General features: G+C 43.9%; 1 protein-coding gene across 1 annotated transcript in view; it reads left to right on the top strand.

Annotated features, from left to right (window-relative positions):
* Positions 1 to 14,768, top strand: part of FBXW8 (F-box and WD repeat domain containing 8) — a gene marked incomplete at its 5' end in the record, with an annotated part of 53,985 nt that extends 39,217 nt beyond the window's left edge. Inside the window, 4 exons of the mRNA XM_082491665.1 lie at positions 7,381 to 7,508; positions 11,138 to 11,311; positions 13,050 to 13,166; positions 13,888 to 14,768. Coding sequence (XP_082347791.1) covers positions 7,381 to 7,508; positions 11,138 to 11,311; positions 13,050 to 13,166; positions 13,888 to 14,032 — 564 coding nt within the window. The 3' untranslated portion in view covers positions 14,033 to 14,768. The remainder of the gene's footprint in view (positions 1 to 7,380; positions 7,509 to 11,137; positions 11,312 to 13,049; positions 13,167 to 13,887) is intronic.

Here is a 14,768-nt window from a genome sequence, read left to right as displayed (position 1 = left end):
TGGGAGGATTTGTTTGTTTTTTTTATCATAACATCATAGAATGGTTTGGGTTGGAGGGGACCTTTAAAGATCATCTAGTTCCAGCCCCTCTGCCGTGAACGTCTTCAACTAGATCAGGTTGCTCAGAGCCCCGTCCAACCTGGCCTTTCTTTTTCCACCGATAAAACTTCATATAGCATGGAAGAGAATTTGATTTTAAACTCATGCAGCTGAAGAACTCTTTTTATGTTACGTGTGTTATAAGGCGCAGTTCAGAGCATATGCGTGTGGTTTTGGTTGCTTTGTGCACAAACTTGAACCTTGTTTCAGAACAGGTAGATGGGGAAGAGTGGAGTGAAGGGAGGACAGTCGTGATTTTAGAGCCTCCAACTTAGAAGGCTGGATGGGTTGACATCAGATGTCTTGGGAGTTGTTTGTTCTGCTGTCGCTCTTTCATCTGTTTCGAGCTGGTGATTGGCTTGGACTGGATTACTGGATGAATGGTGTTCAACATCACCTGTCTCTTCTCATCAGCGATTAAAATACTGCCTAGTTTTGCTCCTGTATTTAATGTTTCCACAGAGTTCTTCAGCTGCTTGCTAATGTGAGTGTATCCAGTAGAATTAACCGCTTGAAATGGATGTTATAAACTAATATTAACTGAAAAAAATTAAATTACAGATTTTAAAATAATCTCTTAAATTGAATTTCGTACTGTACAGTCTCTCTTGGATGACGTTTTTAGGTCACAGTTGTTTTGTATAAGCTGTTACATCTTTCTTGCACCTTGTTTTAACCAAAATTCTTCTCTTTGGGGACTAGTAAGCTTGCATTTTCTCTTCTGGTGTTGTAACATCTCCATTTCTTGTTCCAAAGACTTCAATTTCGTATCTTGCCTTTTCTCATTTAAAAGAGGTTCTTTTCATATTTTTTTTTAACTACTGTGACCCTTGTAAATAGTCTAATATTCAATAAATTGATCTTTATAAACTCTTGTTTTCATACCAGTAGAAGGGCAGCTCTTACTGGTGACTGAACTTGGATGTGTGCGACTTGCTCAGACATTTCTCTCTGGGGAGCTGTAGGACAGCAGAGTGTCAGTAGGTCTTTGAAAGGTAAAAGGTATTTTAAAGACTTTGTTCTTTATAAACTCTTTCGTGCCATGTTGGAGAGAGAGAACTCTTCCTGGGGGGCTGAACTTACAAGCCGGGCACTGCAAGGAATGCAGTCCAGCAGAGAGACCAGAAGTTTTCCTTGCCTAAATTTTGCATGATGTGTCGATTAACCCCTCTCTTGCTGAAAGGTGACGCTCATCCGTCTTGTTTTTTCTGTACTTGTAAATGACCAGAAATAATTTTGCAAGTTAAAAAAAAAAAATAAATCAAAGAATCCTGTTTGTATTGGCTCGTGTTAATGACATTCTGCTTTCCGTCTGTCTGCCCCCTGCCTCCACTTGTACATCAATTTTGAGGTTTTCACATTAGCCTAGCTGCTTAGGTAAGAGTCTCAGGTTTTGAAAATACAGCTGCTAGGATGAGCCCTGAGTATTCAAGGCAATAATCTATGAAAGCAAGAGAATCCGTTCCGTTTTTAAGAATTACCTTGCCTTCCTTCTCCCTGCCCTATCCTTAGGTTAGGGAAAATATGTTTCTGGACTAGGGCTTGGGGTTTTTTTTTTTTAGTGGGTAAACATCATATCCTCTCCTCTCCGGGTACCTGAACTCTTCCATCAGTCTTCAGCCACCAGTCAAATGAGCCTGGTGACCTCCTAGCAGACATCTGTCCACATCACAAGCCCGCCGAGGCTGGCAGAGCCCCGGCCGCTGGCAGCGCGGCCCCGGGCTGTGTCCAGTGCTGGAACACCATGGGCTGCAGGTGCCTTGGCAGAACGACGTTCCCGAAGCTTGCGCCCTGCCTGCCTGCACAACGCTTGGCTCTGCTTCTTCCTACCAGCTTGGAGCCTTCCTTTGTAACTCCGGGCAGATGAAAACTTGAAAGGAAAAACCATATGACGCTCGTCTTTAGCTTCACGCGTAACTTTTACGGCAGGTGTAGATGCTTGGAGGACCGGCTAGCGTGTATGGCTGGGTCTTTTTAGCTGCTGGATTTGCTGCAAGCTATTTAGACTCTTTATTTTTGCAGTCCTCTGTGTGGGTCTTTAAGCATTGCTTGAGGCTGCTTGGTGCAGCTCAGCGCATGCGAAATGAGAGTTCTCGTTTGCCAGTGTAAAGTCACCTTTCGGATGGCATGAAAGTCAATTTTCCACATGCTCGGAGAAACTGTTGTGTTACCAGCTTTACACAATGACTTATATCTGGCAAGAACTTGCAAAATAGTCTCTCTGGCTGATTGTCAAAAATTACATCATATTGGAGTAAACTGCTTTTAAATCAAACATCCATTATTCATGTATATTAACTGCTTTTTTTTATTTATTTTTTTTTTTTACTGGCTGTTTTGTGTATGATTTACTCTTTTTCTTTCTCTCTGATTGTCTGTCTGTCTCCCTCAGCTGCTCCTTTTAAATCTTAGCTCATCTTCAAATTTATGGAGCCAGAACACTTATCTCTGTGTACAAGTATCAATATGCTGACCTTGCATTTGTTAATAGTCAAATTTTTTTGTTGTTGTTGCAGTGTTACGTGCCATATTTACAGTAGGCAATTCAATACATTTGCACTGGGAAACTGTGCCCCTGAGGCTTGTAAACTTTGAAAATATTTTTTTTTTCCACGTCCTTTTAGAAATAAAATTCAAACTTGCAGTGTTGTGTACCATATGCTGTACTTAATTTGATGACTTCTGCCGCAAATGCACGTGAAATAGCCTTATCGCTTTTATAGATATCCTTTGAATTGAATGCTTTTGACCTGAGCAAAAAACAGATCCCCTTTTATCCATGGTGGACTTGAAATTTCACAATTGTTGGCGGTATTTGTGTGTATTTAGGCAATGTTTTTTTTTTATATAGTTGGCAGAGCGATGGGCAGAAGGAAAGGTGGAGAAACATAATCTGAAAATAAATGCAAATTCTGTTCCCAATCTTGCTGCTTGTTCCTCTGCATCTTGGAGCAACTCAGATTTTTTGGGGGTTGATCTTCTGTCTCTAAAATGACAGTTAGAAACCTCTGTCCTACATGGTTCTTTCTGAGAAAGGGATTCTTTAATGTATCCTGTGTGATATTCAGTAAGGAAAAGGATGTAGGTTTTGAGTGTGGTTTTACGATGTACTTTTTGCTCCTATTTTATGATACTCCATTCAATGCTTCGTCTAAATAAGAATTAAATATTCTGTACGTAGCGAGTGCTTTGCCCAGTTCTGGGAGACAGCTCAGTTTTCACTGGCCGCGCGATGTGGTAACTCCTGACAAGAAGCAGAAACGCGATTGCAGAGGGAAAGGAGCTATTTCGCGGAGCAGTTGTCTGCTGGCTTTCAGCCAGGACAGTGGGTTGAACACCCCTGCTCTTGTTGAAAGTACCACAGGCTCTTTGATAACAAGTGCTTGGGGATTTGTTGTTTTAATGTTCCGTCCAAAAAAGACATCTCCAACAACACAGGATCCCAAAACACCTGCTGGGGTATTGGACGTGCATGGAAGAGTTCCATCAACAGCCTTTCCTTCAGTTCCTTGGTTTTTCTTGGAAGTATCTCAACCAGAGTACATCGACCACGCTTGACCTCACTTAGCTGCGAGATGTAACAAAGCTCGCAGCTTAGCTGCTCTGGCTACAGAGACTTTCATTCTTTGTGAATTAATTTAGTCTTCTTTCCTGAGTTCTTGGACAGCATTTAAAGAAGAGTTCCCCGTACCCGCTGCTCTGCGGTTTCCTGAAGTACAGTAACTTTTCCTTTCTTCCCCTGCCTGGGCTGGTGAATTTGCCAGCTTTTCGGCGCATCTAGCCCGGAACGGTGGCCACAGGTTGAGACTTGCCCAACTCGCCCAGTAAAGAGGGAAATTAGTCTAATGCACTGCCTTAACAAAAGAGAGAGCACGAGCATGAATAATTAATACCACTAGTCTGTGGCAATCGGATAAAATGAAGTCCCATTTGCTCAGCCTTATTAAAAGGGGGGGGGAGATGGTAAAGGTCGTTAAGGGACTTGTAACATGGAAAGAATCGCCTCTGAGATGGATAATGTGTTTTCTAATCTCTGTGGTCTTTAACTAAACATAATGGTAAAGGTACTCTGGCTATTTCGGGCTTGTTGAATTATTAAGCATTCTGGGAGATTGCTTGGCTCTTATCCAATAACTTAGACTTTTTCATTTGAACAATGTTAATAGGTAACACTTTTTATTTTGTGCGTCAGATCCTGATGCATCTGCACAGAGTATTTAATGCTTTTCCTCCCTTGTGTCCCCCAGGTCCCCCAGGGGGAAGGGATGCTCGTTAGTGTGTTATCCCAGGGTACTTCATTTCACACCCAAATGCTCTTGGTTCACTTACCTTCAGTTCGGTACCTATTAGGTCACTGGTCTTGGGTGTCCATTATAGGATTATAAATATCTTTAAAAGGGTAATCCCTTTGCAGTGTGCATTATAGGATTATAAACCTCCTAAAGATCTTATGCTTTATCTGCCCTTTAACATACAGGCCCTTATTTCAAGTCCCTGTTGACCAGGTATTTTCATTCTTTCTCCTTGGCCTTTGTAAAGAAAATCCTCGTTGCCGTGGGATATTACAGGAGAGCTCATCGGAAGTGTTCTAGCAACTTCAAAATTGTCATCAGTATGCTTTTAAAACCCCTGTCTTCAAGAAATTATCATTCAGACTTTAAAAAGCATTCTGAGTTTTTTTGTTTCTTTGCCTGTCTCTTTGTCAGGATAAGGTTTTGAAATTCATTTGCAGACCATAAAATTGCTCAAGACAGAAGTTGAATTTAAAGATCGGTAAAACCTGGATACCAAAAATCACAAAGAGAATCTTTCTTCCAGTTATAGGGCTAATTGGCTAGAAATACACATGTGCATTATAAATTTTTTTTTTTTTAAAAAAAACAACCCAAAAATCTTTAAGAGAATGGAGACTGATGTGATTGATTCTATGAGGTGAGAAGAGAAGGAACCGGAGGGGGTAGGAGAAGATAAGACAAAAGCTTGTCTTCCAGCTTTGTGGATCTGAACCTTTATTTTTATTACAGATTCTCGTTCTTAGATGCAAACACTTGAAATTGGTGGGCACCTACAAGTTATGTGAGGAGAAATATGTAATTTTTCAGCCGGTGCTGCCTATGTATGAGGATTGCCACAGGTCTAAAATTGAGACTGCAAGCAGGAGAACGTGTAATATTCGCTCTGAGAATCATCAAATGCTACGTGGAAGCAGTTTTTCATTATAGTCTTTCGTGGCCGTAACTGAATTTTCGAGTATGTATCGTATGTTTATAGGATAGATGGGAGCTATGGTCATTTAGATAAATTAATAGTTTATGGATGTTCACTTTAAGTATTAGCCCCAGGGGACTTCCCAGAAAGCAGCGTTTGGCCCTCTCCTCTCCTCTCCGGAGCGTTACGGTGCAGCTGGGAAGGGCTGGTTCACAGGCTCGACTGGGAGCTGGAATACGTCGCTGTTGACCCGATTTGTTTATTGTTTGTAAGTTGAATTCAGCGGTTTGTTGACTTTGTCTTTTGTTCAGAACTTTCCAAGGAGAAATTTGGTTGCCAGGCACAGATATTAATTTCCTTCGCACTGAAAACCACGTGACCTACCTTTGCCAGAATGTCCTTATCTCTGGGTTTGGTTAGTGAGCCGTTGGAAGCTGTGCTGCAAGTGAGAACAGGCTGTAAATTGGTCTTAACCTTGAAGACTAACATTGTCATGCAGTTTGTAGCAACTTTTTGGTAGGTATGGAAGCTTAGATTAATTTTTTGGCAACTTCTGTGTCCTAAATCTCCCTGCAAAGGTCGAGTCTGTCTTGGTTTACAGAGCTTGGGTAAAATGGCTTTTGGTTTGGGGACCTTAAGGATGAAAAATTACATGCTGGGATTTGCGGCAGATAGCTTCACAGAGACAAGGCTGGGAAAGGGAACCGCTTGGGAGATTATAAATATTATAAGCAACTGAAGCAGTTGGGTCTGAATGTGTTGATTCTAAGAGGGAGCTGGTGATAACATCTGAATACCAACCTGGTTAGTTGGGAGAAGCGGCAGGTGGAGAAACCCTGCCCTCCTTTGCAGTATTCCTGGAGATTTTTAAAGGTTCGTTTTGTTGCCTGGAGGCATCCATCACAAAACGACCCTCTCCTCTCTTAATCCAACCTTTCAGATGCTTCCTAAAATTGCAGAGATTAAGAAGGAAAAGGCCAGGCAGCATCACTACGGCTGTTTTGGGAAATGCTGAAATAATAGGTACTGATAGTGTAATGTTTATTAACCTGCATGTGGTTATAATCGGGGAAAGTAGAAGTTAAGAATATTGATGTGACGTTGACATAGCCTTGCTGACGTTGCCATGGAAGCCGTAAGGTGTTTTTTTTTTTTTTTTTTTTCTGATGTTTTAACTACTGTTACTCTTTTCATGGTCATAGGTTTCTTTTAATTTAAAGGAGCATCACCATGAAATTTAATAATGTTTATGAAGTTACGTAAAAACGGGCACTGCGCTGAGCTCCACTGGGCTTTGACCAGTATGTTTTTCTGCTTCTAAAAATACCTGCACTCCTAAATTGAAAGGCCCAAATAGATAAATCTCATCTGGCCCCACAGGAAAGACAGTGGACGTGATTAAACTGATTACTGCGCGGAGGAGAGGAGCGTGAATAGACAGAAAACAACTCGTACCTCTCTTCCAGTCTCTGGTTGAATAGTCTTGGATGTTGCTTAAAATCAGAGTTGTTTTCATTGCTTTCCCATCTGAACTGCCACTTCAGATGTAATATTTCTCTTAATCTGTTCCTGCCGCATGATCTGTACAAAAGCTATCGGCAGGGCCTGTCAGCGCTGAGTCAGTCTTCAATTCTGCTCTTCGGTTCTTGCTGTATTTGGTTGAATCTTTCTTGCACAGTCCATCTGTCTAAACCTTCCAAATGTTGATTCTGTCTTTGAAATATTAAAAATGATGAAGAAACTATTTGCTTTTTCCGTGTAAGCCTTAAAAATTTGACCTGGAGAAAATCTTGTATTGCCTGCCCGAGAGCTATACCCATACTGGTCGCAAGAGCCTGGCGTCCCTGCTTCTCGATGGATTCCATCGGGAACTGTGTTTCCTGATTTTTGAGGCTGGGTTGCTGGCCGCCTTAATAGGGGTAGATCTGTATCTTGGTTACGCATTAGAATATTGAGAAACAAGTCCTGCAGACCATCTCTGGTGGGAATAACTCTGCTCTGCTTTATGCTGCAGCAAAATGTAGCTGTTGTGCTCGTGCTACGTTTAGCCGGTGTTTGTTCTCTTTCTGCCAGATTCTTCTGTACAATCTGGAAACAAGTCAGTGTCTGAAGAAGATGGGCAACTCGATGGGTGACTTTACGTGTGTCAACCTCCGGAACAGTCCTCCAAACATGCTTGTTACAGGCAACAAAGACAGAAGGTAGGTACTACCGAGAGCTGTAACCCATCTCAAATTCGCTGACTTCCTGTCCTGCTGTCCTACATCTGGACCTGCTAGAATTTGTTTCTCCGCGAATGTTTCAAATGCAGCCTGCGTGAACTTCAGGAACAAAATATTAGGTAATAGTTGGATGTGGCTGCCAGTTTGCTTTGTTTCACAAAGCTCCATGGGAAGACTTTCTTTTTAAGCCATTTGGTGGACGCAGTTGGTGTACAGCCCAGCGAGACCACTTGGAATATCTTCCACTTCCCCACCACCACCCGCAAAATTAGTTTGGCATTTAAAAGCTCACTTTCTGATATTAAAAAAATAACCTAAGGGATGAATCATGTAGGATGAGATGGGTCCGTCTGCCAAATGATGTCAAGAGTGTATTTCGGAACACTGTGTTGTCCCTCAGGTGACAAAAAAAAGAGACTTTCATATGAACAGATTCCAGCTTCTATTTAGCTGATTAGCAGCTTTCTCTTTAGCTCCTTGGCTTGGGGAGTAGGATTTTCCCCGCACAATATCTGGTGCCAGGAATGGACGCGCTGGGAACAGTCAGTGCAAAAGGATTAAAGTGCTTAAAAAGACCCTTTGAGTCCAATTTTTAGGTTTTCTTTTTTTGGCTAGTTATTTGTGGGGTCTGATCCAGTGCACCAAAGGAGATGTGGGATGGCGAGGAGCCAGCCTCTAATGGCTCCCTGTTCCTTCCCTCCTCCTTTCTGCACTGGGCATCGGGCTGCAGGTGGTGGTCTGGTGTGGTGGTGGGTATCAGATTGTAAGGCGGATACTTCCCTTTGCCAAATCCCAGACCTCTGTCCCGCCAGTGCAGCAGCTTGCAAAAATGATTATTTTGTCAAACAGCTTTTTTTGCCCTCTCGGTGAATAGGCAGCGCAAGCAAACCTCGTGCTTTCTCAGCAAAAGGAATAAAGGAAATATCAGAAGTTTGAAATGTGTAATCGAATCCTTGGGAGGGTTTTTTTTTTCCCTCTAAAAGCAGATACTTGATTTTCCAAAGCACCCCAGTAGAGCTACCTCCAATTTTGATCTCTCGCACAACGATGGGAGAGTAGATGAAATTGATATCCCTTAAGCGAGATTGACATTTACTCCCTTCGTATTAAATGTCTGCGCCCTTCCCCCTCCAGAAAGCTTTTGAGTTTTTCAGCTCAAGCATTGACTGAGTTCAGGGGTTGGCCGTCACTAAAACAGCGAGAAGTGTGCGATCAATAGTTCAGCAAGTAAGCTTGGCGTCCAGGAGACAAGACCGGGTGTATCTCAGAGGTCAGTTCCTCACGTGGTGCTGCGGGAAGGGTGTTAATAGGTGCTGGGCATGCGCCGGTGGGATGTGGCTTGAACCTCCCTAGCCCTGTTACGGAGCAAGCGTTCTAAACCAGGGACCTTGCCCTGGGAGTCCAAACTGCTGGTGGTCAGCGGGCAAACGTATTGCTGGAATTAAATATAGCACTTTCACATTTTCACTGGTATATGCTCTTATTTTATTCAAAGCAGTGATTTTGAAAAGTACCACAGGCCACCCCGTTGAAGTGAAATGGTTTTGGTGGGGCCTATAAAATCTCTTTCCATCAAAAAAAAAAATACTCCTGAAGCATTGCTGATGTATTCTCTTACTTAGCTGTGCTTCACCCTGGCGAGAGGGCTGATAAGAGGGAGCGTGTGCTGACGCGCTGCACACCAACAGCCTTTTTCTTGGTCAGCCTGAGATGGTGCATGGCATTGGGAAAGCAAATGTATGGCAAGCCCAGTGTATACCGTCACTGAAAGGTGTGAATCAAAGCATGTATTCCATGCTCTCCTAAAAGCAAGTGAGCTTCTAAGATAGTCTAACAGGAGAGACAAAGCTTCGTCATGAGAACACCTTCCTGACGGCTCCCTTGAGCTCGGCTGAGTCTGATGTGCTCCCACTGAGCCCGGCTGTTGAGGCAGGAGACGGCAGGCCGTGCCAGATCTGCATTAGAGCATCACATTAGATTTGCGAAATGCTTTCCCCTTTTTTTTTTAAAACACGTCTAAACAACTCAAGTGTGCCTCTGATTCTTCCAAGGGTGTGCCAGAATGGACACCTGCCTGAAACCTGGGCCCTTGCTAATGAAATAACCGGGACACAATCAGATCTTCGTTTCCAACTGTGCTTACCAAACAGAAGAAGCTTTGATTGCCGTGCAGAACACGTGCAGCAAGACGGGGAGAGCGGTGGGTGTGAACGCTTCCAAAATACCCCATCCTCACCCAAAGCACAGCTCTAATATGTAGCCAAAGCTTCTCTCTGCTGGAGTTTGGAGGAAGCAAGAAGTCCTTTTCGCCGTCAAGCAACTGTTGTGATGGGGTTTTCCTAAGGGTGACTGCAGAGCCACACAAAGCGTGCTCCTCGCTCTGTTCCAGCACGGTTTTCGACATGTCAGATGGATGTTGCTCTGTTGGAGTTTTGGACTGTTCTGTTGCCTTTTATTTCAGTTGCTGAAATGTGTTATTTGTAAAATCATATGATGCAATCTCCATTTGAGAAAGGAAAAGGAACGACTTGCAACGCCATTAGGATCGTAGCAGGGGCATGGAATACAGTACAGTTAATGTGTTGGAACAAGTGTATTTTGGCCTTTTCTGGAATTAATGCGTATCTGATGGTTTCATTCTTGATAGCCATCAGCTGGGAGGAACTTTCTCTGGCTTCTCTTCAAATCTGAGATCAGTATTTCCCTTTTACTTCTGTTTTCGCTTGCTGCATTTTTATTTTTTTTTATTCGCTATGTACTTTGCTTTATCTCTTAATCTTGCTATATAAGGATCAAAACCCATACTCCTTTGTGATATGTACTGGATTTAAAACTTAAGACCAGCTTTAGCTGGTTTTGTGGACTTTTTGCAGTGGTTGAAATCTAAGCTCTTTTTCTACAGTTCTGCTTCGTTAAGCGTAGCCTGGTCTTTGATACGTTTCGCATCAAAATGCCTTGTCTGGGTGTTCAGTAATTTCTGAAAGATCAGACGTACCTAAAAGCTGCCCACAGTCACAGTTTTTGAAATCTTTTCAGAAGAGATACTGGTTGGGTGCTTGTGGATAGCTTTGCTTCGATATTGGTGAATAACTCAAGCCTATAAACCGATGATTCCCTTGGCTCGTCTCTTGAACTGCCACACATTTAGTCCCTTCTTCAATCTTTGTAATAACAGTTCTTTCCTTGATCCTCATAATCATACTACCCCTTGGCCATAGTGGACGCGGGTGAGCTACCAAGGGGTCGGATGTGTTAGCAGTACGTCCGTAACATGGTACTTTATGCCTTATGGCATTGCTGACGTTTTGGGAGGCACAGATAGAGGAGCTTTCTCCAAATTTCACTTACATTTTATGTCTTGTAAAGAGAGAGGGAGGTCCTGTGTGGTGGGAGAAGTCTGCCTCAGAAAATGTGTGATAATAGAAGTCAGAGGGAAAATTCAATGGTGAAAATTGTCAACCGTATTGGGTTACTGGCCCTGTAGTGGCTGTGGGACTGCTGCCGTCCTAGACCATATTCTCATAACCCCAAAAGTACTTGTGCTTTCAGAACCCGCAGGCTGCAGATCCACAGCTGGTTTTATCTGTTCTGTATTTGCTTTTGTTTAGGGTGAGGGTATTCGATCTCCGCAAAAGTGAATCTTTGTGCTCCCTCTATGCCCACCAGTTAGGAGTGTCTGCGGTCCAGATGGATGACTGGAAGATCGTCAGCGGAGGAGAAGAGGGCTTGGTCTGTGTGTGGGACCAACGGATGGGCACCAAACTCTGGGAGATGCACGCCAGGTAATTTTGTCTGCCTGGGGTCCTATCGCAAGGGTGTTTATCGGATCTGGCTGACAGGAGGAATGTGGGAATGGGATGATCCAGGCCCAAAACGATGACATGCCCATGTCTAAAGCTTCTGAGAGTTCTGTTAGTTTTCATGTGATTTGGGAACAGATTGCTTCCCCACCTGGAGTCTTGTGCGTGTTTCTGTGTGTGCCCTTTAGCTGTCGGAGGCTTTTTACTCATTAGTTAAAGAGAGCGCTTCGGTCGGCATAAGGGAGCAGGGAAATTGTTTCCCCTGGATTTTCTGTGAAGTTCAGTTAGTGTCTTCTCCCTGCCCCATCCCCAACCCCTATTTACTTCATTGAGCCTTGGATTTAAAACGCCGGACTCCTGGCTGTTGTCTTCAGAGTGATTGGTTCTGGCTGTCTCTGTCTGCTGTGTCCTTACAATACCTGTGTTTCTGTGCACCTCAATCACCCATTCCCTTAGCAGGAACGATCCAAGCCAGGCTGGTATTTAAACTCACATAGATATTAAAATACCGGTTTGTACTGAAAGCACAAGAAGTACAGTACTGAAAGTACCAGCAGAGATCAGTATCCTGGAGTTGATGGAAGACTCTTAGTTGCCACAGCCAAATGATGATTTCCTGATCAAAGCACAAGTCCCAGGGAATTAGTTTTGTCTGAATGAAGACCTCACGGATTTAGCCCCTTGTAAGTCTGAGTGATACCCGTGATAAAACAGATAAATCCTGATTTATTTTTTTTTATGCATCTTCCCTAAAAAGGAGCTAGATGAGGTATTTACAGTCAGAGAAGTTCAAGTTGGAGCTGTCATTGATTAATAGCAGTTATCTCCTTCTCTTTTGACCCCGTGAATTATAAAGCCCGTTGTGATGCGGCTGATGCATTAAGGACAATGTTGCATTGATTGTCTCCTGGAGCAGCGCTAATGAGCGTGCCAAGGAGGAGGGCAGGCTGTGCAGATCTGCTGAGCTTTGGGGGTGTACTAAAAGTGAAACCAATTAAAGTTAAACATTTAAAATACCGTTTATATAGTGATCGGAAGGGGTCACTTCAATCGAAAAGGCCTCCCTAGATAAGAAGGTGCGCGTGGTGTTCTCCGTGCCTGCAGCCCAGTGTCATGAATGGAAAGCGAGGGCAGAAACGAAGGGAGGTGACAGGAGGCCCATTAGGGCCCCCATTAGATCAGCCATCTTAATCTGAGACGAAAAGTGACTCCTGCTTCAACAGTAAATGCTGTTAAAGTGGTTCAGGGTCAGCGAGAGGAAAAAGGAAGAAGACCAGACCTCTTAGCTTGTGCCATACAGTGGGTTTCTCAGTCAGCCGTAGCTCAGCTCGCTGCTGGGGGGTGGGAGTGGGGGGGTCCTGGGTGTCCTCGTCCCTTCGCTTTGGGAAGCATCCTGCTCTTCCCAGGAGTGTGCTGCTGCAGTCTTTAAAGCGAGCAGGCAGCCCGCATCCCTTGCAGCTTATGTGCTGCCAAGCGTCTCAAATATTTTCTGGCCTCCACGTGTGTTCTGGTAACAGCCCACTAGATGGGGATAAAAGCTGTGATTATTTGCTCCAGAGGAGGAGAAGAGCCAAAGGTGCAGGTTCCCAGGCTCTGGCCGTAGAGGGGGCGCTGATTTAAATGAATTCTTTTTTAATCCAGAGAGATTCCTTTACTGCACTTGGATTTTAGGAGTCTAATGCAGGTGGCATCTCATGCAGTGCTGTGGGTTATTTTTCAGGCATCCAGTCCGCCACGTATGGTTTAATTCTCATAGCCTCATCACTGCAAACATCCCCGATGACAAAACTCCCCGAGGCGCCAGCATCACCGACGATGACCTTACCGCGCACCGCAAGTGAGTAAGCCAGCTCTGAAGGATAGGATTTTTGGCACTGTGCAAAGATCTGCTTCATTATCTATTTTTAAATGGCACACCAAGCACTTGAGTCATGATCCAGAGCAGTAATAGAGAAGGTATAGCATCTAAAAAAATAAAATAAAAAAAGTTTAAAGGTAAGGCTTTCAAAACCATTGATGAATTGGCTCTGTATTTACTTCTCAGCACAGAATTTTTTCTTCGTTCACAGCATTTCTTTTTCAGCAAGGGAACATAAAGGCCACTGAAGCCAGACAGGGAATGCAGCCCTTTCCTTGCTCTAAATATTAGTAATGATGCCTTCTCCTAAAGGAAAACTACTGGTATTTAAACTGCAGGTTTTGGTATTTGCATCTCAGGCGGCTGTTAGCATATCTAATTGAACTATCAAACTACAATGCACTTATCTTCCCCCTTCCTGAATAGATTAGAAATGTTTCAGCAGATGACAGTCATGTCTCTGCATTGCTGAAGTGAATGATTCACCGTTCGTTTCCAGGGCTTGGTGGGGTCCCTGGAAGGAGGTAGGAGGGAGTTTTCGCTCTTAAAACAGCACAGAGTGCAGAAGGGATGGGGTTTTCAATTCAGCTTCTGAAGCACTGAATTTTCATCCTTTATGGCAATCCCTAACTTCGCTCGTTTCCCCTGTTGAAATATATAATTAAGGCAAAGTGGTGTGTCCTGGTTGTGTTTTGTACAGGCATCGAGGAATCATTTATGCCTACGAGTTCTCAGTGGACCAGTTGGCTGTAGAAAGCGTCCTTCCTATTTGCCGCTCTTCCTACGATGAAGTGACTGGTTACAACTACAACATTGGCCTTGCGGTTCCCTATGATAACATTTAGGTACCTCGCTTTACTTGGCTTCTGGGGTCCGGCCCTCTGCCAGCCACGTGGCCAAAGACAAAACGGAGATCCACAAGGGACAAGCGCCAAAAAGATGGCGTTGGCTGCAGGTGCGTCAAACCGGCCGAGCGTTTGCCCACGACTTGGGGGTATGAACCAGAACAGAGAGTGTGGCCGCCCTCGAGCGTGTCGCTAAAATATGTTGCAGCGCCAAGGTTGAAAGGTCCGCTGTGGTGGAACGGAGAGACTGAAGAGCGAAGGGGAACAGTACACTTAAGTGTAAACAAAAATGTTCCTTCTTGATGCTCGTGGGAAAGACGCTGCTGATCCCGTCTTGGCAGAGGACACGGTCAGGAAGCGAGAGCCCCGAGTGGCAAATTGCTGAAGTGGTGGGAGGCTGGGAGCACGTTGTGGAGTTCTTGACTGGCCTTAGAGGGAAAGAAAAAACACCAAGGACTTGGAAAAAGCGTCTTGCTGAGCCACATGTTTGAAATTTCTTTCCTTGTAATGAGCTGCTCATTCTTCTTTTCCTTGGAGTGCATCGGAATGTGTCTAGGAACAGGACCGTGCACATGGGAGAGGGGACTATGACTGAGAGAGGGAGGAGAAGGTTGGCCTTGGCCAGGGAGGATGCTTGCAAACTCAGCAGGCCACGCACATCAAAATTATTTTAAAATAAATTATTTTTTTAAGTCTCTAAAATTTGCATTAAATGTTTTCTAATTGTGTGTGTCTA

The sequence above is a fragment of the Vanellus vanellus genome (assembly GCF_965231255.1).
Source record: "Vanellus vanellus genome assembly, chromosome: 16".
Lineage (NCBI taxonomy): Eukaryota > Metazoa > Chordata > Aves > Charadriiformes > Charadriidae > Vanellus > Vanellus vanellus.
The sequence above is the reverse complement of the archived record's forward strand: the minus strand, read 5'-3'. Positions and strand labels throughout refer to the sequence as shown.